Source organism: Pongo pygmaeus, chromosome X (assembly GCF_028885625.2).
Source record: "Pongo pygmaeus isolate AG05252 chromosome X, NHGRI_mPonPyg2-v2.0_pri, whole genome shotgun sequence".
Taxonomy (NCBI): domain Eukaryota; kingdom Metazoa; phylum Chordata; class Mammalia; order Primates; family Hominidae; genus Pongo; species Pongo pygmaeus.
This window is the reverse complement of record NC_072396.2, coordinates 38,703,911-38,728,411: the sequence shown is the minus strand read 5'-3', so window position 1 is coordinate 38,728,411 and position 24,501 is coordinate 38,703,911. Positions and strand designations below refer to the sequence as shown.

Here is a 24,501-nt window from a genome sequence, read left to right as displayed (position 1 = left end):
CAGAAACAGACATTAAAGGACTCATTACGTTAATAATTTATTATAATTGTGATGTGTGCACTGAAGGGGAAATAGAGGCAGGCTGCTGTGACCTAGTTCAGTAGAGAGTGATCAGGGAAGGTTTCCCTGAGGAGGTAACATTTTAGATCTGGATGACTAATGGGAATCAAGCTGAAGAAAAGATGGATCAAGAAGACTCCTGGCAAAGTCCATGAGGTGGGATAGAGCCTGGCACAATTGATAAGTAGAAAAATGAATTCTGTGGCTGAAGAGAAGGGGAGGGGAGGCGAGGCATGGCCTGGGAGAAACTGGCAGTGACCATCCTATGCAGGGCCATGAGCAGGAATTTATATTTTATTCTCAAGACAATGGGAGGGTTTTACAGATCGTTCTGGGGATGGACAGATAGATCAATAATGGTAAGCAAGTATAGTCAAATGTGAATGGCAGAGCTGAATTTGGGTGGTGGATATAAGAGTGTTCACTATAAAGTTCTTTCAGCTTTTCTGTATATTTGAACATTTTAAAATAACATGCTGAGACAAATCACTCTGGCCACAGTAAGAGGAATGGATTGAGGGAGGACAAAATTGGTGGCATAGACGGCAGCTAGGAGACTGCTGCAATAATCTTGGAAAAGGGTGATAGTGGCTTGGACTAGGATGGTGCCATGGAGACAGTGAGAATTGGACAGGCTCTAGAGATATTCAGGAGGCAGACTCAATATGATTTCCTGATTGATTTTTCCCTCAGGATAAGAAAGAGGCAGAAACCAAAGATCAATACCAGGTGTCTGGTGTACTGTTACCAGGTACAGAGATAGGGCACGCTGGTACAGGAAGACATGGGTGCAAGGGAGACTGTGAAATGAAGAGTACAGTTTTTAATATGTTGAGAACATGAAGTATCCTGGTGGAGATGTCATATAGGCAGTTAGATCTGGGTCTGGGGCTGACAGGAAGGGTCTGGGTTAGAGATGTGAGTTGGAAGTGAAAAGTGTATGAAACCTTGAGAGTACAGTACATAATAATGCCTGGAAGGCTGTATAAAGTGAGGAGAAAAGAACTGAGCACTGAATAATCTAATTTTTAACAGTTTTGTAGAGAATGAGTAAAGACAAAGATGAAGCAGTGACTTGTGAAGCAGAAAATCAGGGTCATGTGATATTATACAAGGCCTTTATTGATGGGCTTTTGGGTTGTTTCCAATCTTTTTCAATAAATATCCTTGTATGTACTCATTTCTCATATATGCACCTATCTCTGTAAGAAAAATACTCAGAAGTGGAATGGTTGGGTAAGATTTATACCTCATTTTGAATTTCAAAGTGTTTATTTTTTGAAGGAAAAGATTGCTTAGAAAAGCCATTAAATATAGATAGCTTGGTTAATCATATTTAATGTGGTAGTGGGTTGGACTGGTTAAATAAATTTGGTACATCTCTATAATTTAATATCTTGTAGCCATAAAGAAGAATGAGACAGTCAATATTTTCTGATATGGAAGAGGAGAGAGGAAGACTTAACTTTTCACAATTTTGAACTATTTGAATTCTGTGCCATTCACATGCATTACCTATATTTAAAAATACTATTGTTCAATTCCCACCTATGAGTGAGAATATGCGGTGTTTGGTTTTTTGTTCTTGCGATAGTTTACTGAGAATGATGATTCCCAATTTCATCCATGTCCCTACAAAGGACATGAACTCATCATTTTTTATGGCTGCATAGTATTCCATGGTGTATATGTGCCACATTTTCTTAATCCAGTCTATCATTGTTGGACATTTGGGTTGGTTCCAAGTCTTTGCTATTGTGAATGATGCCGCAATAAACATACGTGTGCATGTGTCTTTATAGCAGCATGATTTATAGTCCTTTGGGTATATACCCAGTAATGGGATGGCTGGGTCGAATGGAATTTCTAGTTCTAGATCCCTGAGGAATCGCCACACTGACTTCCACAAGGGTTGAACTAGTTTACAGTCCCACCAACAGTGTAAAAGTGTTCCTATTTCTCCACATCCTCTCCAGCACCTGTTGAGAACACATGGACACAGGAAGGGGAACATCACACTTCGGGGACTGTTGTGGGGTGGGGGGAGGGGGGAGGGATAGCATTGGGAGATATACCTAATGCTAGATGACGAGTTGGTGGGTGCAGCGCACCAGCATGGCACATGTATACATATGTAACTTACCTGCACATTGCGCACATGTACCATAAAACCTAAAGTATAATAATAATAATAATAAAAGAAAAAAAAATAAATAAAAATAAAAATAAAAATAAAAATACTATTTGTAGTTCTAGACCATACTTTTGCCTTTTATTTCCAAGAGCAACACCAATAGGTTTCTGATAGATTTTTGCATACTTGAGTTTTGCATTATGGGAATACCTAGTTAGATGTTGGATTTTATGAAACCATGATACAGAGAGTTGCTCTACGTGTGGCAAAGATCTGAACACATAAAGTTCATACTCTTCTTGAATTCAAGTTATAAATTTTAAAATTTATTATTTTTTCATATTTATTATTAATGAATAAATCCACTTTGTTGTGTCTATTCCAGAGATGTTTCCAGACTTCACCATCACCACCCTGTTACCTCCCCTAAAAATGTAATTGAAGACAGAATGAGTCACATCAAGTCTGAAGACATTTTATTTTTCCTATGTGGGAAGCAATGATGATCTTACACTTTTTGTTTTCTGTTTTTAAGAAGAGCAGCACAAGGATATGTGCAGTTTTTTCTTTTAAGTACCTTGCTAAGCGACACTAGACTAATAACCATTTTCTAGAATTAGGTGACCTACTTCTGAATAAAATTGAAACTGGATTGCTTATTCCATTACTAATAATAATACTAAATATATTCTTAAATCAGTTTTCAAAATTCAAGATGAAATCTAGAAATATGGAACAACTAGCAGGAATAAGCCTGAAGATGATTCTAGCTCTGTTACTACTAAAACCCAGTTTCTAAACTTTCGAGGATTTTATATGAACTCGCATGAAAAAATGAGCTCAGTTATGTTCATGCTCAAGTCATCAGACTCTGCTCCAAATTTCTTGACATACGCCCTTTTATCCACCTTAATAAACATAGCATTATGCCAAGGACTACAGTGAAAAAAGAACACTGGCCTAAGATTGATAGCCTGGATTTAAGTCCAGATTCAGTCACAGCCTCTATATGGCCTTGGGCAAGTTATCTCAGCTCTCTGAAATTCACATTTGGAATCTGCAAAATGAGCAACTGGGCCTGAGGTTCCTTCTAGCTTTAACTTTCTTTGCGTCTAAGTTTCGTAGCTCAAGCATCTGGAATTCCAGGTGAGAGAAGGTATGGTAGATTGAACTGTTGGCCCCAATTCTTCATCCCTTCCTGCATCCTCACTCTTGTCATGGCTTCACTGTGGGCAGTACATATTTCCCTGCCTCTTCATCTTGGCCATCTGACTTCCTTTGACCAATGAGATATCAGTAGACATGACACAACCAGGGGCTGAAAATGTACCCGAGCAGTGGGGCTTATCTTATTGCACTTCTGCCATCAAGATGCTCTGGCTATCCCTTTGGCTTAAAGAGGATGAGGCATAAGAAGCCAACCTAGAACTTCAGGTCTGTAGCAGGAAGCAGAGGTGCCATAGCCGATCTTCATAACTAAGAGAAAAAGGATTGTCATTTTAAGCCACTGACATTTGGTGTGTTTTTTCATTCGGCATTATTGTGACAATAGTTAACCACTGCAAAGGGAGATAAGAAAAACTCAGTGAAGGAGAAAACAAGGGGGAAGAGAGCAGATGGAGTCTTTGATTCTCTCCCATAACAGGGCAGAAGAGAAACAGAAGTAAAATAGCAGGTAGAGTACCTCCTTTTTCATTAAACTAGTCTCATCAGTGAACACAATGTGAAAAGGTATATCAATTGACCATTATGTCTCATTCCCTTTTAGTTAATGGCTTAGAACACTTTATAAAATAAATGTTTACAACAGAGCTCTCTTAGGTCATCAGTAGGGTGACCCTACATCCCAATTTTCCCAGGTCAATTCTAATCAACATCAATTGTTCTGATGTAGTTATTCAGCTCTCTTTGTTCTAAAAAATAAACTGATTTAGATGATAAATTCTATAGTAATCATAGAAAGCCCTGTCAATCCACCTTGAAATACTACTTGGTTAATCCACAAGTTTGCTGCAATAACAGGACAATCCCCTTGCTCAAGCAACCATCTCCACCATGCCTTCTTGAGATCATGCGTATTCCTAGGGTGAGTAAAAGTTGGCCAGTATCCTTTCTTCTAACTTTTCAAGTGATCTACCTTCTCAGTGGTCCTCTTTCTCTTCAAAGGATTTGAGGAAATCTAAAGTAACTTATAATTAGCAAATGGAGGCTTGTGCCATTTCTTTTATAGTATAAACCCTATAAGCCTTTGCACAATTTGCTTGTTGACAGGACAGAGTAGTACACTTTCTATCATCCAATCAAGAAGGCCTTGATTGGATGGAAATATATGTTTTTTAGGCACTCAACAAGACCCTGAATGTTCATACTACTGACATCTCTCCCCTCATGTCCCAACACTGTCAGGTGAGAAATGGTAGGGAAGCAGAATCCCAGGTCTCAGTTTGCTAATGGTAGGAGAAGACAGCCAGATAGGCCCTGGTGGCCTCATTCTTGGAGAACTGGTCCCTTTAGAGCCTACATTTTCCCATGCTGGAACGAAGCATGAGTACACCCTCAAAGGGAGTTCCCGGGTTGTTGGCCATCTTCTGCCAAAGGCGCTGCTCTTCCCCCTGAGAGTCCATCCAATCCACGTTCTTCCCATGGCTCACACCTGAAGAAGTGAAACGGGAAAATTATATGTCACACATGAAATGTTTTGCTCTCCTGCAGGGCATCTATCAACTTCTGAGCGGGCCTTTTGACCAGAGTACCTTTTACTGGCTTGTTCTCACTTAGTATATATAGTGAGTGGTGTTAGAATTGAATCAATCATTTGCAGCCTGCACTATTCTCTAATGCCTAGGCCATATGAGGCAAGTCAGGGTGGCCCTGGTGACTCACTTCCTCCCTACTTTAGCAGAGAGCTGGTTCATCTGGAATGTGCTAACATGACAGAAGAATGGGATGAATTTGGCTCTCTTTTTCTGACAAGGACACTTTTCTGACCTGGGGAGTTTTCCTTTTAGTGGTATAGATATTCTTGGCTCCCCTTAATCTATAAATAAGTAATTATCATAGTGATAGGACCTTCCTCAACAGAAATGTTTACCATGGTGTATGCTGATGGTCTCATCTATGTCTGGCTTAGGCTATGGGATAATGAGAGTTAGGGGGACTGCACGTGCTCTACTACTGTAATCCTTCTTCCAATTTACCCTGTTACAGTTGCGTCTTGTGGCACCAGTGGTGGGTTTCCTTGATCTGTTTTTAACAACATTGGTGTTATTTTTATGAAAAAATGATTTCCTTTCAATTCAACCAGTATGAATAATAGCTGCAAGTGCTGGACAGAACTGAGAAGATGATGAGGTAATGTTGGTCTTGAAAGTCGCTCTCCTCCCATCAGAAGCCTGTGCTGTCTTGGTAATCATCTCCTGAGCAAAATCTGAAGCAAGGCCCAAGAAAGTACTTAAAATTCACTTAGACTAAGGTGTAAATGCTAGTCTATGAAAGGATTGAATATAAACATTATATCTTCCAATCTTCTAGCCTAAGGATACAAAGTTACTGTAGTTATATTTGTATTTTAACAATGAATAGATCCTTAGCTAAAGGAGTGAAGTATTTGTGGTAATTTCAGGATTTGGCTGAAACTATATATATACATCCACTGCACATCACATCTGCAAGAATAGCGCCCCCACCTGGCCCAGTCACAGACCATCCCTGTGGGTCCCCAAATCTCTCACCACTTCCAGAATTCAAACGAACTCCTCCCAGAAAGATGTTGCTGGAAAAGGCCTCCTTGTCCCAGATAGTAAGTTCTAGGCAAACATTCTTTATATCCTGGGGATGGATGCCACTGAACACGAATGTATGATTCCACTGAGGGTTAACACTCTTTTTTATTACGAGAGTTTTGTGCTTGGTGGCTTTGCTATCATCAGGGAGCAGGTAGCTGCAGGAGAAAAGACAATCAAACCATCAGTAAGACAGCAGACAGAAAATGTCAGCGTGTACACAAGTGTGATGTGTCTATTTGATTTTCCTTCCCAGGCTTCTATATGCTTAAATCTGGATTTATATAGTGGAATGACTTATTATTTCTTTCAAGTGGGACATTAGTAAAATGCCCTCACTCTCCTTTCTAATCCTATTTTGGTCCTTCCTTCCATCTTGAAAAGAAAATACCTCCTGTAATAGACACTATTGAATGCCTTGCTTCACATCTTTTTGGCCTCCTTGGAGCTGACTTGCAGCCAGGTTGGGAAGTTCCTGATATACTTTCAGCTTCCCACCTCAAGTGCTTGTGTCTCTTGATACAAGGAATAAATTCCTCTAATTAAGGAATTTTTTTGAGAACATATTCTTTATTGTATTAGGAAGATGAGTGGGTCTACAAGGGTAGTTATAAGAGGTAGAGCCAAAAACAGAAGACAAGCATAATAAGAAAGTAGCAAAAAAAAGTTAACAGCTGAGTTTCCAACTGCGGCTCTATTTACATTTTATATAATACTAAAGGAATTTATCTCATGTTGTGTTAGCTGGCTCAGCTTATGTGTAGGAAACTCTGGGATTACCTGGAATGTAATACCCCTGGGGCAACCTTTAACTGATGAGTTTGAGAAATTGGTGGATAATTTCCCCAGCTTCCCTGTCCCTCAAAGTGACAATCCTAAGGTATATTCCACAGAGTTCCTCACTGCTTCCTGAGTGGAATCAAGCTCCAGTTGCCCACAGTGGTAACCTGCCCATTAACATACGTTTTAATCAACTTCTCTTTCTTCCTTGTCTCATTTTCTCCACTTCCTCACTGGTGTTTCCTGAAATCTCTTTTCAAATAAAACGCCTGTATCCTAGGTTTTCTCGACTATGGTCAAAACACTGTATGAGGCTCTAGGTATGTGATAAAAATGGCTGTTTTCCCCCTTCAGGGAGCATACTTTAGAAAAGAAGAAATATGTACATATGGAATTAGTACATGGAACAAAAATGAAAAGTGCTACAAGCAAATGACTTTACAATAAAGAAGATACATTAAGTCACTTAAGATTTCATTTCATATACCAAGCAGAGACTGCTTATTATCTCCTAATATCCATTCTCTCCTTATATTCCTCTAAAACACCCTTGTGTTTTTATTTGAGCACAGTGTCGCCCAGAATAAAGACTACATTTCCCAACCTCCCTTGCAGCTAGAATAGCCATGTGACTGAGTTCTGGCCAATGGGATATAAGAAGTAGTGCTTATAAAACTACTTCTTACATCTGGAAAGTGTCCTGTCAGCTGGAATTTGTATGGGATAGCTGAAACAGGAGCAGCTATCCTAACCCATTAGGTGGATACCATAACGAGATGGAAAAATCCTGGGTCCCTGATAATCATGATGCTTCCATACCTGCCCTTGGGACCTTACCTTCAGTCTTTATTTACATGTAAGAGAGAAAAAAACTTGTCTTGTTTAAGCCACTGTTCTTTTGGCTCACAGACCGACCTAATGTTAATGGATATATTTTATATTATTAAACTTTACAGAGGGTCTATTCTTGCTCCCTCACTGTCTTTTAAAAAAATCTCATGTCTTTTTAGAATCAGCCTAATATTTAAGCATTATTATACACAGAACTTACTGGAAAGTTATTGGCTTTTGTTTTTCTTTCTAGAACAAAAATACTGTCTTTTATTATTTCTGCTTTATAAATTTTCCACAAGATAAAGTGAATACTGCTCCAGAAGATGTCAAGTACCATTGCAAGGTCACAATGTGGCCACGGGTTGGGAGCCATCTCCTCATTCCACCAGACAGTGAGCAGCAGAGGCTTAAACTGGATGGTAGGGCTAATGACACTAATTGTAACTGCAGTATCTAAAGAAAGCATTTCTTCTATGCTTAAATCTACTGCAAGAAAGAGTGAAGGGAAGATGTGCCAGGATTCAGGCATACACACTCACCAATGGGGAGGCCCCAGAACTGCTTCTCCCCACTACTGGCTTTACCAAAGTTAGAACATGTGGCTAGGCACAGTGGCTCATGCCTGTAATCCCAGCACTTTGGGAGGCCGAGGCAGGCGGATCACTTGAGGTCAGGAGTTCAAGACCAGCCTGGTCAACGTGGTGAAACCCTGCATCTACCAAAAATAAAAAAAAAAATAGCTGGGCATGGTGGCACATACCTGTAATCCCAGCTACTCAGGAGGCTGAGACATGAGAATCACTTGAACCTGGGAAGCGGAGGTTGCAGTGAGCTGAGATGGCACCACTGCACTCCAGCCTGGGCGACAGATTGAAACTCTGTCTCAAAACAAAAACAAAAACAAACAACAAAAACAACAACAACAACAAAGAACATGTGAGAGTGAGCTCAACCCATTTCCTTGTAGGAAAAAACACACTTTTCTAATACAGCATGAGAAGAGGAACAATACTGCCATCTGACTCAAAGAATGAACCTCATGGTCTGGCATCATGGGAATTTGTTTTACCTTATGTGCTTTACGGAGTTCCATGAGGGCAGGGATAATATGTTATTTATTTTTGAAAGCGTAGCACCTGGTTGCTTGGCACATGTGCAATTTGTGTTTGTTTGAATGAATGAAAAATAACCTTGCAGTCTTAGTTTCTCAATTTCCAAGAGAAAAATATCCAATAGTCAGGAATCAAAAGGGATTTGATGTCTGAGTTGCCTAGAGTTAGGCAAAAGTATCTATTTTAAGGGCTGCATTCCCTCAAGAAGCTGCCCTTTGCTCCACAACTTGGGCACAAATGCTTAGCAGGTGGTCTTGGAGCCTCTCCAAAGCACTCGACAGTGAATAAGTCCAGCAAGGATGCTCTGACATCTCTACTTTTTACAATTTCCCCCAAGAGTGAAAAATATCAAGGATCTGATATTTTGGTGATTGTTGCATATTGCCAGGACAAAATGATAATAAAGAACAATATAAATACATTCACATAGAAAATCATACTTTTTTCCACTTTCGATAAATGAATCTTACAGAAAAAAGTTGACTGTCTTGAGAGTAAGAGTGATGGGAATTCCTGAAATATGTTGGAAACAGAGTGACAGCTAGAATCAGCAGTTCCCTCAACACTTGTGTTATTTTAGATATAAGAGCCAGCATTTAAGGGTAGTTCTCACCCATACACTTCTAGTAAACAGAACATGGAAGGCTCACAGCTGCCAGTGGCTTGTGCATCACAGATCCTTTCATCTCCTATTAAGTATCATCCAAAAAGAGCTAAAACAAAGTTACCCCTTCACAAAGCTATCAGAAGTGCCTCCTGACTTCACTGCTGTCAAATTCTTTGCCTCTTTGATGAACACTTCTAGTATTCCTCCAGAGATTACAGGTGACTCCTTCTTCTTTCCCTTTTTAAAAGTCTTATTTCCTGTGTCAGCCACCAAAATGAGGGAATGGTGGAGAGAGAGAAAAAAAATAGATAAATCATGGGTTCCATTTCAAAATTTACAAAGATCATCTACAAACATATATTTCATTTGCTGACTAAATTGGGTCTTTACATTATTGTATATTTTTATTCATTTAAACATTTTTGCCCCCATTGGATTCCTTCCAGATAGGTCTTTCATTTGTATTTGTTGAAACAAATGAAGAAATAAATTTAAAACTTTAAACACTCCCTTACAAAGCATATCTTTTCACAGGGTATAAAGGCATGGAATGCCTAAGAGTTTCCCGGAGCACTATTCCTGCTCTTAGTGAGCAATAACTATGATGAAAACAATATACACGCACCAAAACTCCAAAAGAGAAAATTCCATAACTCCCTTTGATATTTCAGTCTTACAAATAGTCAGTTTTAGTCAGAGCCAGCTCTAGAGGCTACAGCCCAAGCACAGTTACATTTTAGGGTGAGAGAAATCTCTTTTCCACCTCACTTTTCTATTCTTATGAAATAGGTTCAACATGAATGATATAAACCAGTACCACAACCAGCACCTTTATTTAGTATTGTTTTAAGCACCTTACATATATGAACCTGTTTATTCTTCACAACAGCCCTTTGAAGTGAGGAAATTGAAGTCAGGTGATAGTGAGTTACTTGCACAGGGTCACACTGAAAAGAGTAATAGTGAATGGGAGGACAGAGGAGGCTGCCTGCAAGAATTGATGGTAAAAGAAGGGCAAGATAGTTTGGATGTTATCCTCACCCAAATCTCTTGTTGAAATGTAATCCCCACTATTGGAGGTGGGGCCTGGTGTGAGGTGATTGGATCACGGGGTGGATTTCTCATGAGTGGTTTTGCACCATCTGTCCCCTTGGTGCTGTCCTCATGATAGTGAGTGAATTCCTGTGAGAGCTGGTTGTTTAAAAGTATGTGACACCTTCTCTCTTTCTCTTGTTCCTGCTCCTGTCATGTAAGACACCTGCTCCACCTTCACCTTCTGCCATAATTGTAAGCTTCCTGAGGCCTCCTCAGACACAGATGCCTGTTTTATGCTTCCTACATAGCCTGCAGAACCATGAGCGAATTAAACCTCTTTTCTTTATACATTACCTAGTCTTGGTATTTCTTATAGCAATGCAAAAACAGCTTAACACAAAGGGGAAGAGAGAGTTATAAATTGACTCCATCTGATTTTTTCCTTTAAATCCTGTGTTCTAGATCAACTTCTTCCTCAAGACTCCCTGAATAGCTGTGAATGTCATAAATCCATGGAGCAGTTTCCTATACTTGCCTCCAGCAGCCTGCCTTCCCCCAACCCTGGGGGAAGATCCTATATCTTTGGGACATAAAACAAAACTGACCACCAAGGCTGGTTTCTAAGTATGAATTTTGTCCTTTCCTTGTAAGAATCCTGCATTCTTCCATATATACGGCATACACATCTTAACTCTCCCCAAAAGACAGTGACACCAAACCCTTTATGTTTTGTTTGTGTAATATGAAAGAAATATAATGCAACCAATCCCTGAGTCCCACTACCACACTTCTAGAAACAGAATGTCATTGATCAAAGTCATTGATTTTTACTCTACCTTGGAGTTGTTCTGGTGGAAGCATCAGGTTCTCTTCTGGGGGAATGTAACGTAAAACAACTGTCAGCTCTCCTTTGTATTGAAGGCCAATATCAGGAGCAAATTCCACCTGGCCAGGAAGAAACAAGTAAATTGAAAGAGTATGAATGATTGGCTTAGTATTGTAGCCCACATTTGAATGTGCAGTATTTACTTAGTGGCATAAATGTGACAATCCATTCCCATTTCAACTCTGTTCACTCTCATTGGTTTAAGAGATGACTTAGGTAAGAGAAAAGAAAGGCTGGAAAATTCTATGAAGGCATTTGCATATAACTTTTAACATTTAAGTAAAAGGAATTTGAAAGAAGACATATAACTTATATTTGGCCAGTCAATAGATATTGAGCACCTGTGATGCATTGATGACTGGACCTATCACTGAGTTTACATATATAGTTTGGGATATGAAGAAGCAGGAATAAAAATGCCACTGAAAGTACCTCCAGAAATTACTTCTCCCTGTCATCTTTGATGTCTTTTAAGTCTTTCCCAAGTGATCAAGAAAGGAAAAGTAGGCAATAATGCTTGATTCACATGGGGCTGCCAGCCATCAACTGTTAAAAGCAGTATTGGTAATTCATATAATCAAAATTCAACATAGAGAAAGTGGTTCACTCAAACATTGTTGGTGGGAATGTAAAACAGTGGAGTCACTCTGGAAAACAGTTTGTAAGACTGTTTGTAAGACTAAACATGCAACTACCATCCAACCAGAAATTGCACTCTTGGTCATTTATCCCAGAGAAATGAAAAAATTATATCCACACAAAACTTGTATAGGAATATTTGTATCAGCTTTATTTGTAATAGTAAAAAACTGGAAACCACATGGATTTCCTTCAACAGGTGAATGGTTAAACAAACTGTGGTACATTCATACCATGGAATACTATCCATTAATAAAAATGGAATAGACTATTGATAAATGCAACAAGTTGAATCTCTAGAGAATTATACTGAGTGAAAAAAGCCAGTCTTAAAATGACATATACTTTACGATTTCATTTATGTAACATTCTTGAAATGACAAAATTATAGAGATGGAGAACAGATTAGTGGTTGCTAGAAGTTAGGGATGTGAGTAGTGGGAGAGAGTTAGATGTGGTTATAAAAGGTCAACCTGAGGGACACGTGGTATTAGAACTGTTCTGTGCCTTGACTGTGGTAGTAGATACACAAACCTATAAAGGCGATAAAATTGCATAGAATGAAATATAAACACACATGTGCGCACACACACACACAAATGAGTACCAAACTGGGAATTCTGAATAAAATTGGTAGATCATATCAATGGTAATATCTTGGTTGTGGCTGGGTGTAGTGGCTCATGCCTGTAATCCCAGCGTTTTGGGAGGCCTAGGTGGGAGGATCGCTTGAGCCCAGGAGTTTGAGACCAGCCTGGGCAACACAGTGAGACCCCATCTCTCAACATATATATGTATATTGGTATATATATATATATTATATATATATTATATATTATATAATATATAATATATATTATATATTATATATATATAATATATAATATATATTATATATATAAAATATAATATATATTATATATTATATATATAAAATATAATATATATTATATATATAAAATATAATATATATTATATATATGAAATATAATATATATTATATATGTTATATATTATATAAAATATAATATATTATATATATGAAATATAATATATATTATATATGTTATATATTATATAAAATATAATATATATTATATAAAATATAATATATATTATATATTATGTTATATATTATATAAAATATGATATATAATATAATATGTTATATATTATATAAAATATAATATATATTATATAATATGTTATATATTATATAAAATACAATATATATTATGTAATATGTTATATATTATATAAAATATAATATATATAATGTAATATGTTATATATATATAATATAGAATATATATTATGTAATATGTTATATATTATATAATATATAATATATATTATGTAATATGTTATATATTATATAATATATAATATATATTATATAATATGTTATATATTATATAAAATATAATATATATTATATAATATGTCATATATTATATAATAGATATAAAATATAATATATATTACATAATATATTATATATTATATATTATAATATATTATATATTATATATTATAATATATTATATAATATAATATAAATTATATATAATATAATATAATATATATAATTAATATAATATATTATATATAATATATATATTTTATAAATGTATATATAATATATTATATTATATATATTTTATAAATGTGTATATATTATATATTATATTATATATATTTTATATATGTATATATATTAGCTGGGCATGGTGGCATGCACCTGTAGTCCCAGCTACTTGGGAGGCTGAGGTGGGAGGATAGCTTGAGCCCAGAAATTTGAGATTATAATGAGCTATGATTGTGTCACTGTACTCCAGCCTGGATGACAGAGTGAGGCCCTGCCTCTAAAAAAATAAGCAAAACCTGGTTTGATATTATAGTACATCTTTGCTACAGGTTACTATTGGGGAAAATCAAGTAATGGGTACATGGGATCTCTTCATATTATTTCTTATAACTGCATGTAGATTTACAATCATCTCAAAATATAAAGTTCAAATTAAAGAAAATCAATGTGCACATGCACCCAGAACCTCTGTTCTATAGGTCTCCACTTGCCATTGAGTCAACTGAACTTTGAGTTCTTTCACAGGTAGAGCAGGAAAGGTAATATACTTTGTCAGGCTTTTCCTTTAGGGATCTGACTTCGGAGTCAAGAGCAGAGAACTCCTCTCTCAGAGAGGGCAGAATGAGAGTTCAGAAACCTAGCCCATTCATAGCCAAGCCAGAGACTGTTCAAGACTTGGCATAAATAAGCAAGTAAATAGTAAAAAAAAATTAAAAATACTGAGACTATTACAAAGAAAAGGAATCCTTGCCTGGCTTTCCCTTTTCTTTCCTGCTGGTGGTAGTAAAACTTACTAGTAAGGGTGGGAAAAATACTTGAAATATTTTATTCAACCTTCTTACCTGGGGCAAAAATGAGATTATATGGTAAAATAGACTATCCATCTAATATTTAATCTGATTATTTTAGATCAGGTTCCTTTTAACTGGACTCTTCTTTTTGTTTTGACAATCTCAGTAAATTTTAGTTTAGGTGACTATCATAAGTAGAAAATTATAATGGATGCTATGACAGATTAAAGATGGTTACCACTTTTTGGTACTGTCATCAATGAGAGATGGGGTATTTGTGACCTCTCTTTGGGTCTGTGTGGGCTCTGTGATTGCTTTGACTAGTATTATAGAATATGGCAGAAGTGACAATGTGCCAGTTTTGGGGTCCAGGTCTTAAGATTGACAGCTTCTACTTTCTTTCTTGGAATGGATATTTCTGAATGCTTCCTCTGGGAACCCATGCTAAGAGAGGCCCAAGCCACAGAGAGAAGCCGCATGTAGGTGCTCCAGCTGGCAGGCCTAGGTGAGTTTCCAGCCAGCAGTCAACAACATGTGTAAGACATGGAAGTGAGCCAACTTGAACAATCAATGCAGTTAAGCTTTCAGATGACATCAGCCTCAGTCAACCATCTGGCTGCAGTGGCGCGAGAAACCCTGAGTGATAACTACCTATATGAGTCTAGTCAACCCACAGAATCATGACAGAGAATAAATTCTTGCTGTAAGCCCCGAAGGTTTAAGGTAGTATGGCATACAGCAATAGTTAACCATAGCAGGCTGTGTTTGCTTTTTGAGTGAGATCTTCGGGTATGAAAATACTCCAGTAGGAAAAAGTGATATGTGTAGGAATCACATACTAATATATAGTGTGCTACCAGAGATCAAAAACATTCATTATTGGGATTTACCAATGTTCCATTGGTTTTTAGCTTAAAATATACTGTAGGCCCCGTATAAATATAGATTTCAAGTCTTATGAAAGGAAAACACAATAATGATGAAGCTTGTAGCATTATAATCACATATAAAAAATTAAAGCAGGGGAGTCATATTGCAGCCTGCACATGTCTAATGTCTTAGGGTATTTTTGATACTTATATTTTGCCAGGAAATTCCTAGGCAACACCCTCTCCTGGCATACCACCATTGTCATTATCCAACCCACTATTACTCAGAAAAAGTTAGCAGAATCCAATCATATTCGATTCAACTCTACCAACACATATGGAATGCTTACATTTTTATAAGGCATTTTGCTAAGTGCTGTGGGGACACAAAAGACAGACCCTGCTTTCGATGAGTTTTCAGTCTATCTAGTAGACATATTTGCAGTAGCAGGATCTATTAATTCACACTTAGTTAACTGACTCATCAGTTTAATTAGTGTTCTTCATCCCTAGTGAATAGCAGAATCCTTTCTGCAAAGAACATGCATCTGCTCCCATCAGTTGAATTGTATGCACACTGAGAGTCAGCTGCGTTAGTTAGTCCCCTAAGCTCTTTAGGCCAGGCATATTTGTGATTGTAATTATATAGTTTAATGTCACATAAATTGATGAGTGCAGAAAGACAGCTGCTACTATAACAATTCAGTTGAATACTTTAGAAGAACTAAAGATTTGAAAACAAAGTTGCTATTGGATTATATGTGGGCTTGAATCTATAAAAGGTTAGAAAAAAATCATAAATTTTTTAGAAGAATTTACATTTTGTTTACTTTGAAAGTATTCTTATTTCTTGTTTCATTTGAGAAAAACTCAAATTAGAATCTGCTGATGATGATGCATTAGGAGGAGAATTTATGCAAGGAATATATGGCAGAATTTTACTTACTGAACGAAATTCAAACAAAATTAATTGCCTCTATATCAGAAGACTTGCAAATGAATGTACGCTTATTTGGTTTAAGTTAAAAATAAATGTTTAAGAAATGCATTGGGAAGCTATAGTAATCAAAACAGCATGGTACTGGCATAAGAACAGATACATAACACCAATGGAACAGAATAGAGAGTCCAGAAATAAATTTATGGTCAATTGATTTTCAAAAAAAGTGCCAAAAATACCCAATGGGGAAAGGACAGTCTCTTTAATAAACAGTGTTGGGACAACTGAATATCCACATGCAGAAGAATGAAATTGGACCCTTATCTCACACCATATACAAAAATCAACTCAAAGTGGATTAAAGACTTAAGCATGAGACCTGAAACTGTAAAACTACTAGGAAAAACATGGGGGAAAAGCTCCATAACATAGGTCTGGGAAATTTTTTTTTGAATATGACCCTAAAAGCAAAGGAAACAAAAGCAAAAATAGGCAAATAGGACTGCCTCAAACTGAACTTCTGCAGAGCAAAGAAAACAATCGACAGAACGAAGAGACAATCTGCAGAATGAGAGAAAATAGTTGCAAATCATACATCTGATATAGTTTAAGTTAAATAATTTAATATCGAAGATATATAAGGAACTCAAGCAATTCAATAGTAAGAAAACAAATAATCCAATTAAATAATGGGGAAAGGATCTTAATAGACATCTCTCAAAAGAAGACATACAAATGGCCAAAAGTGTATGACAAAATGCTCAACATCGCTAATCACCAGGGAAATGCAAATTAAAATCGCAATGAGCTATTACCTCATACCTGTTAGAATGGCTAATATCAAAAAGACTAAATAAAGTAAGTGTTATAGAACTACCATATTTATGACCTAGCAATCCCACGACAAGGTATATAGCCAAAGGAATTGAAATAAGTATCTTAAAGAGATCTCTACACTCCCATGCCCATTGCAGCATGATTCACAATAGCCAACATACAGAAACAACCTAATTGTCCATCAATGGATGAAGTGATAAAGAAAATATGTTACATATACACAATGAAATACTATTCAGCCTGAAAAAATAAAATCTTGTCATTTGCATTTGCAACAACATGGATAAATCTGGAGGACATTATGTTAATTAAAATAAGCCAGGCACAGAAAGATGAACACTGCATGACCTCACTTATATCTAAAATAGATATAAATCTAAAATAGTGGAATCTAAAATAGTTGAATTAATAGAAGTAGAGAGTAGAGTGGTGGTTATCAGGGGCTGGGGGTGGGGAGAACTGGGGGAGATGTTGGCCTAACAAAATAAAATGTCAGCTAGATAGGAGGAATAAATATGAGGAATCTATTTTACAACATGGTGACCATAGTTATTAATAATAACAATGTTTTGTATTCTTGAAAATTGCTAAGAGAGTAAATTTTATGTGTTCTGACCACAAAAAAGTATGTTATGTGAAGTAATATATAACTAGATTGATGTAGCCATTCCATAATATATACATATTTAGAAACCATATTTTACATGATAAATATATACAATTTTTATGTGTCAATTCAAAATAATTAAAAATAAAAGAAATGCATTGTGTGTGTTTGTATGTGGGTGATTTCTGCGACTTTGTCTATTAACTGACCTACTACTGGTTGTAATTTCTGGGGGAAGAGGGTTTCTACTATACAGAAAGTTCAATGTAAGATAAATGGTGACAGTTATTCCAACACAAGTAAAAAGAAACTACTATGGGAAGAGAGAGATTAATCCAGATTGGGATAAAGAGGTGGCTCTTACCTGGTCCTTAAAGGATGGGAGACATGATGACAGATGAAGACGGATTGGGAAGGTTAGTCCAGGTTGAGAAAGCAGTATGAGCAAAATATGATGGGGGTTGTGTAGAATATGTTTAGGGACTGACAGAAAGTCAAATGTGATCTGGGAGTGTGTACAGGGAGGTAGTAGCAATGAGGATGGAAATAAGGCGTCAACTCAGGGTTTCCCAGAAGATGCTAAAGCACTTATTTAAGTTATAGTATTTTATTAGGAAGGGTACTGGGGAAGGGGGACCGAAAGTGAAGGAGGCTTAAGGATGTGATTTCAGGCAAAGTTCCATGGAGAGTAACTTTTGTTAAGTCCCATAGGACTTAACATCTGGAGATGTGACAGATCACACTTCAGAGCTGTTCCAATCAGAGGCAAGAACATGGGAGTATTGATGTTCTTTAATCCACCAGTCATTGATCAAGGCTCTGCTCACCCCCAGGAGCCTTAAATACCCAGGCTATGTTGGCTTTTCTAGCCTGCAAACCAAGCCTTCTCTAGCAGCCCAAAGGCTCCCCTCCTACAATGATTGGCAGGGGTTGGCTGGTGGGAGTGAAAGCAATGGGGAGTCCTGCTTGCAAGAAAATGGGGATGGGTAGAGAACTAACATCTTTGGCTGCTACAGTAGGCTGGGCCATTCAACAGAACACTGAGTGCCAGGGTGAGGGTTAGTATTTATTCAAACCATGTCCAAAAGTAGTAGGGAACCACTGAGACTATCTGAGCAGGGATGTGAAATAAGCAGATGACACCCACCACCTTCTGCTTTCTGAAAAAAAGAGGTCCACTTTCCACCGGAGTGAGAAAGAGACTCCCAATGCATTTACAGGCGTAACATAGAGTAAGGCATTGCAGACACAAGTCTGCCAGAAAAAGAGAGAGCCTTTAATCTAGGTATAATTCCAAAGGAACATACATTTACTCTCTACCTGAAGGCAGAATAAGAGAACGTTTCCTTGGAAAACCACGTAAGCTTGCTGTTGATTTTCAGATGTCCTTGTTTTTATAATAGTACACTCTGGGAAGGCATGAAAGGCAATTCATACTGATAAAACCTTGTCTAACTACCTGACATGCCTTTCAGAAGGATAATGATTTACAGCTAATAAATAATCCCATGCCATGAAGTAAAATGGAAGTTATACTGTGAAACTACAGTATGCTTGGCATCTTGAGTTCTTTCTCTGCACCAGCCTCCTCACTGGCTTAGCACTGTAGGACCTAACCCATACAAAGATAAATATTGAGGAACCTTCACTAACAGAGTCAATAAGCAATAAGGCACCATGCCTTTCTGGCACTCCTAGTGCAGAAGTATGTCAGTATTTCTAAATTATTAAGGATTATTAATTCTGATCCCCTATTACTAGGGAAATCAGTCCGTGTAACTCACGTTTCACCTTCTCGACTGCATAATCTACGAGAAACTTCAAGTCTCCAAGGCTGCACATACTACATCTGCAGCTGCTGGAGTGACAATTGCATTGAAATGACCGAGGCAGGAAACTGAAACTGAAGTGCCACTTCACATAGCTGGCTGATAATCAACCACACAGAGCCCAGCTCAGCCTGAGGATGAGCCACTAATGAAGCACAAGGCAGCATATAGAGTATGCCTTTGTGCCTGTCCTCCCCATTTTTGGAAGACATGATATCTAAGCACGTCTGTGTCTTCAGCTTTTCTTCTATATAGAACAGAGGAAGCTGGGCAGAGGAAGATGGCAGAGATTAGAGACACTAACTTCTGTTGGGTTCTTCAGAAATAGACTCTAAGGTGAAGTTTCTTATGAAGTGATTTATTAAGGAAGTTCTCTCAGAGAGAGCAGTAAAGAGGTATGGGAAGCAAGTCTATAGGGACAAGTCTAATCTTGGGCAAAATTCCATGGAAGATAGCTTCTACCTGATGTGGTAGTATATGTAACACTTTGGAGTTTTTCCCATCTTCAGTAAGGAAGTGGGCCTTCATACTCCCCCACCTATCAGTTATTGATGAAGGGTTGTCTTGTGGCAGTGGGTACAAAAATTCCCAGGACTTCTGGCTCTCTGCTTACATAGGCAAAAAGCTACAGTAGCCCGAGGGAAGTCTTCTAAAGAGAGTCTCAGATGGAGGCTGTTGTGGCAAATCTCCTAACAGACATGGTTAAGAACCTAAGGGGATCTGGCAGAGGACCCATGGTATTCCACAGTGAATGCAATCAGAACTTTTCTACAATCAGAACTTTTCTACCTTCAGTAGACTCAGAAAGACTTAGAGATGCTTCCCTCTTATGATAGACTGTGAACCACTCATTGACAATGTGGAAGTGATTACTGTGGAAAATGTTGATTTCTAAGCACAAAGGATGCCTGGGAGAGGTCTAGGGGAGCTTAGATATCATTCCAGCAAAGTCCTTCAACTATTTCCAGGAAATCGACTGGAAGGATGCTATTGTTCCCTTCTTCAGAACCAGAGTATATTCTGATTGTCTTAAGCCAGCTAATGCATCTCACCTCCCTGGCCACAGTCATTAGCTTAGAATAGGCAAATGACAGAATTATAATTAGGAGAACCAGGCCCAATGCACTGATTTGGCTGTTGGAGGAGGAGGAACTCTCTCCTCTTCTGAACAGTGTGGTGCAAAGATGAAAGGCTTGCAGCCACTGTAGTCATTAGAGAGGCATGCTTGGAGCTAGTCAGGGAGGGCAACACTGCATGGAACCTGAAAATGAAGCCAATGAAGATAAGAAGAGAGACCAAGAAATTCCAAGACTTTGATAAGATTTGAACATCTGGATCAAGCCATGCCTAATCACTGCTGGCCAATAATTTCCCTCTATTTTTTGAGCAGTATTAGCTGGAGTTTCTGTCTGTTGCAATACAAGGACTCCCAAGTAACACCTATAATATCTAACACTTATTGAGAGCTTACAATGTTCCCAATAAAATGCTGACAGCCATGCGTAGAATGTTTATTCAAGCTTCACCACAGACCTATAAGCTACATCCAATGATTATATTACAACTGAGGACACTAAGTAACAAAAGTTAAATAATTTGCCCAAGGTCACATGGGCAGTCATGAAGCCAGGATAGAACCAAGTAAGTTTGGTTTGAGTCCACTGTCTTCATCATAATGTGCTTTTGCCTTTCTGTATATAAACAATAATCTTTGGCTGCATAAATGTGACCTTTACTCACCTCCATTTTGGCTTAAAAAGTACTGTAAATGCATAGAGACTCTAGTCACTTAAAGTGAATCCAAGGTACTGTTGGTCTAGATTAGAACATGCTATACAGTATTGGTATTTAATTATCAGCTCTAAGATTTTTTTTCTGAATGTAACTCAAGGCCTGGGTCATGAATCCCAAAAGTAGGAAAGTAAGAAAATCAGATACTTTAGCTACTGGTTATTCCGTCATATAAGCAAAGGCAAGATCACTCCTGTTTATGGTATGAATTGTGGAGAATGAGAAATAAAGGTAATGTTTGGAGATTGTTCATGCTGTATGAATTTGGTTTCGCCTATGTGAAAATGAAGACTCTCTAATAAGATCATATAATACGTTGCTTTCAGTTATCCAATGAGACTGTCAAATAATAAAAATTTTTAGCAAAAAAAAAGATTATGTAGCTTTCATTATACAGATGACCTATATTGACAAAGAATTTCCAAAACAGTGGATTTACAACATTTTTATAATATTATTCCAAAATTTGCTGCACTAATTTTTTGCAGATTATCACTTGAAATTTGAAAGTCTTCAAGTTCTTTAGGTCTGTGACATCAATTTCGCTCATAACTTGTCTCATTGCATAACTGACTAATCTGAGAGCATTTCCTACCTTGGGTTGAAGCACAAACCACTCATCAGTTGGATTTTCAAAGTTCCATGAGTCAAAAGGAATCTCTACTTCCCCGAGGAAGCTATTACGTCCAAATCGATCATAGTGCCAGACTGAGAGCTGCAGAGTTCTTGTTTCCAGCTGGGTATAGCTGATGGTGTACTGCAAATGAGATTTACAACATTACACTCCACAAGGAGGGCTCTATCCAATTCCAGGAGAGGTCGAAATTTACTTCCAACATCTTTCAGATCATATGCATCAGTAATATGAACAAAACAAACACAAAGAAAACTCTTTGTTTTTCTTTGTTTCTGCTACAATTGAAGTTCTATGCCATAAACTCATTTTGTGCCAGACTTTGCATTGAAAGATATATACACAAATTATTTGAGGTAGAGATAAACTCCAGATACTGTATAAAAAGTGTTAGGTGATGAAGCTTATCCTCTTTCCAGTTTTGTTGGTTTTTCATTTGCCTTTATTATTTTTTCACACCTACTTTGTAAGCTCAAGTTTTAATATATAAATTCTCCACCTTCTCTCTTATTTTATTCATAATGAGAATCCCCAAATCCAGAAAAGGATTGACAATGACAAACTCGCAAACACCAAATTTTATAAAGTCCAGCCTAAGTGCAGAGGTGAAAAGGTGTACATGTATATTAAACAGAAGGAAGATATTGCTGGGCTAGCATTTTTTTTTTTTTTTGGTAACAGCATTATCCAGGGCCACATGCTCACACACCCTCCAACCTTCTGCTTGTTCTATGCAACCACCGTCTGGGACACACTTCAGACTGACTGATTCCTGATCTTGGATTAGTGCCTATTCTTGTTCTTGCTGTTACTGTCATAATTAACCTTGGCTCCCTGCTTCCTAAATTTACCCTCTCACTGTGTTTGGGCTCATCTTTCCTATCCTGTTATGGTCATTGAATTTACCCTCTACCTGTATTTATTCATTTTTCAGTTTGTTCTGTCTTAATATTAGTTCCTGCTTCCATACATGCTCCCACTGACACATGCAGGCTTGTGGCTTTCTGCCTTTACCAATTTCCTCCTAAAGTGGACTCTGACACCATCACTCTGGGGCACAAGCCCATATATTTCCATAGAATTGGCAATAACTTCTGCATTCCATCCTCCCTGGATGTTTCTTACCAGGCCAGATTGTTCCATAGCAAGAGAAGGGGTTAATTATGTGAAAGCTCATTGGAAAGAGCTTTCTATTTTCTGGATCATTGACCTGGATTGGGCCATATTTTATCCAGGCCACTTTTGCTGAGATTTCTCAAATCTGGCTCTGCATTTCCACTATTCATTAACCACATACCTACATTTAGTCAAATTCTGAAATCCTAACAACAAACAGTATAGACCTATGCTACGTTAGCAGAACAATGAATATGTGCAAAGTGACTCATTAAGTAGTGTCAAAACTGTGACAAGCTTCTTTTACGGAAGTCAGAAAAAGCACTGTTTGCCCAAAGGTAAAACCGAATTTTTGGCAAGATGCATCAGCACAGATGCAGTTTGGCTGGATCATCTCTACTCAAGGTTCAAATTCAGTAGCAGCATAGACATAAATAGAGTAAGAGTGTTTTCTTTTTCTCAAAAGATGTTAGAAAAGTCAAGGGTATTATGTTAATGTATTCAAATTCTAATTTTCTAAAACATATACAAGCCTTGACACACAAATAAAATATCCTCTGTAGTTACTTCTAAACCACTGAAGTTGTGAACAGTATCACGTGAGTTACTATGAGACCGTATTTATTTACCTTTAGTGTTTCATTGAATTCTGGATTGGTGCCTGTTCTGATTTTGGTCTTACGCTTGTTGTTCCGGGACTTGTCAGGAAGAAGGTATGACTTGACATAACTATAGATAAGAAAATATAAATGTAATTATTGTGAAACATCTATTTGCAAGAAATGTTCAAAGACTTCGCTGTGAATAAAAGGGGCAAAGGGCCAGTGAGCATGAGCGGAAATACCAAAGAGAATTTTGGCTATATAACAGGATACCTTAAAATAGAACCCTGGGCCTTCCATAAGAGAGAAGTGGTGAAGTATAATGATAAAAGAGTGTGGGTTCTGGAGTCAAGCCACCTGGTTTTGAATCACTCCATGCCTCAGAGATTTGGTGACCTCAAGAATTTACTAACTAACCACTCTGTGCCTCAGTTTCTTCATCTGTAAGACTGGGAAAATAACAGTGTCTAACTGATGGCCTTGTGAGGATTAAATTAGTTGACACATCCAAGGAGCTACCATATTGTACTACTCAATACATGTAATACACTGTTAATATTAATGGTCTCACAAACTTTTCTGGGATTAGATGCTTCTCTATTCCTAGTCTTGCCTTCTGATGTCGGAGAGTGGGGTCAATGGTAATGGGTGAGTAAAAGAAAACAGTGAAAAAGGCAAAATAAAAAATAACCTGAAGTAGTGATAGCAATTCTACACAACATTTTAGCTTGAGCTATCTCAGGAGCCTCTTGAAGCAGGGTATCACAGCAGACTCAGAAATGTATAACATGTGTACAAAGTTGAAATGTATAAGATGCTACTAAAGTTCTACAGAATGTCTGTTGAGTTTTAGAAGACCCCTTTCCATGCTAGTCGAAATGAATACATTGGTCCTGTAGCCCTCTGAAATGTAGCTGAGGAGGCAGGTGGACCAATCTGTAGTCAAAATTCACTCATTTGTCTATCTTAGGGTATTTGGAACCAGGTTCACTGAGTTATTTGTTGGACCTAGGTCACCTGTTGTGCAG

The 24,501-nt window shown here is 37.5% G+C and overlaps 1 protein-coding gene across 12 annotated transcripts in view; it reads right to left on the bottom strand.

Annotated features, from left to right (window-relative positions):
- Nucleotides 1-2,653: 2,653 nt before the first annotated feature.
- Nucleotides 2,654-24,501, bottom strand: part of SYTL5 (synaptotagmin like 5) — a 242,611-nt gene continuing 220,763 nt past the window's right edge. For all 12 annotated transcript variants that reach the window (XM_063660109.1, XM_063660115.1, XM_063660108.1 and 9 more), the window contains 6 exons: nt 23,501-23,600; nt 21,717-21,878; nt 11,181-11,289; nt 9,431-9,566; nt 5,926-6,134; nt 2,654-4,847 (listed from right to left, as the gene is read on the bottom strand). In XM_063660109.1, the coding sequence (XP_063516179.1) occupies nt 4,705-4,847; nt 5,926-6,134; nt 9,431-9,566; nt 11,181-11,289; nt 21,717-21,878; nt 23,501-23,600 (859 nt within the window). In that variant the 3' untranslated portion in view covers nt 2,654-4,704. The remainder of the gene's footprint in view (nt 4,848-5,925; nt 6,135-9,430; nt 9,567-11,180; nt 11,290-21,716; nt 21,879-23,500; nt 23,601-24,501) is intronic.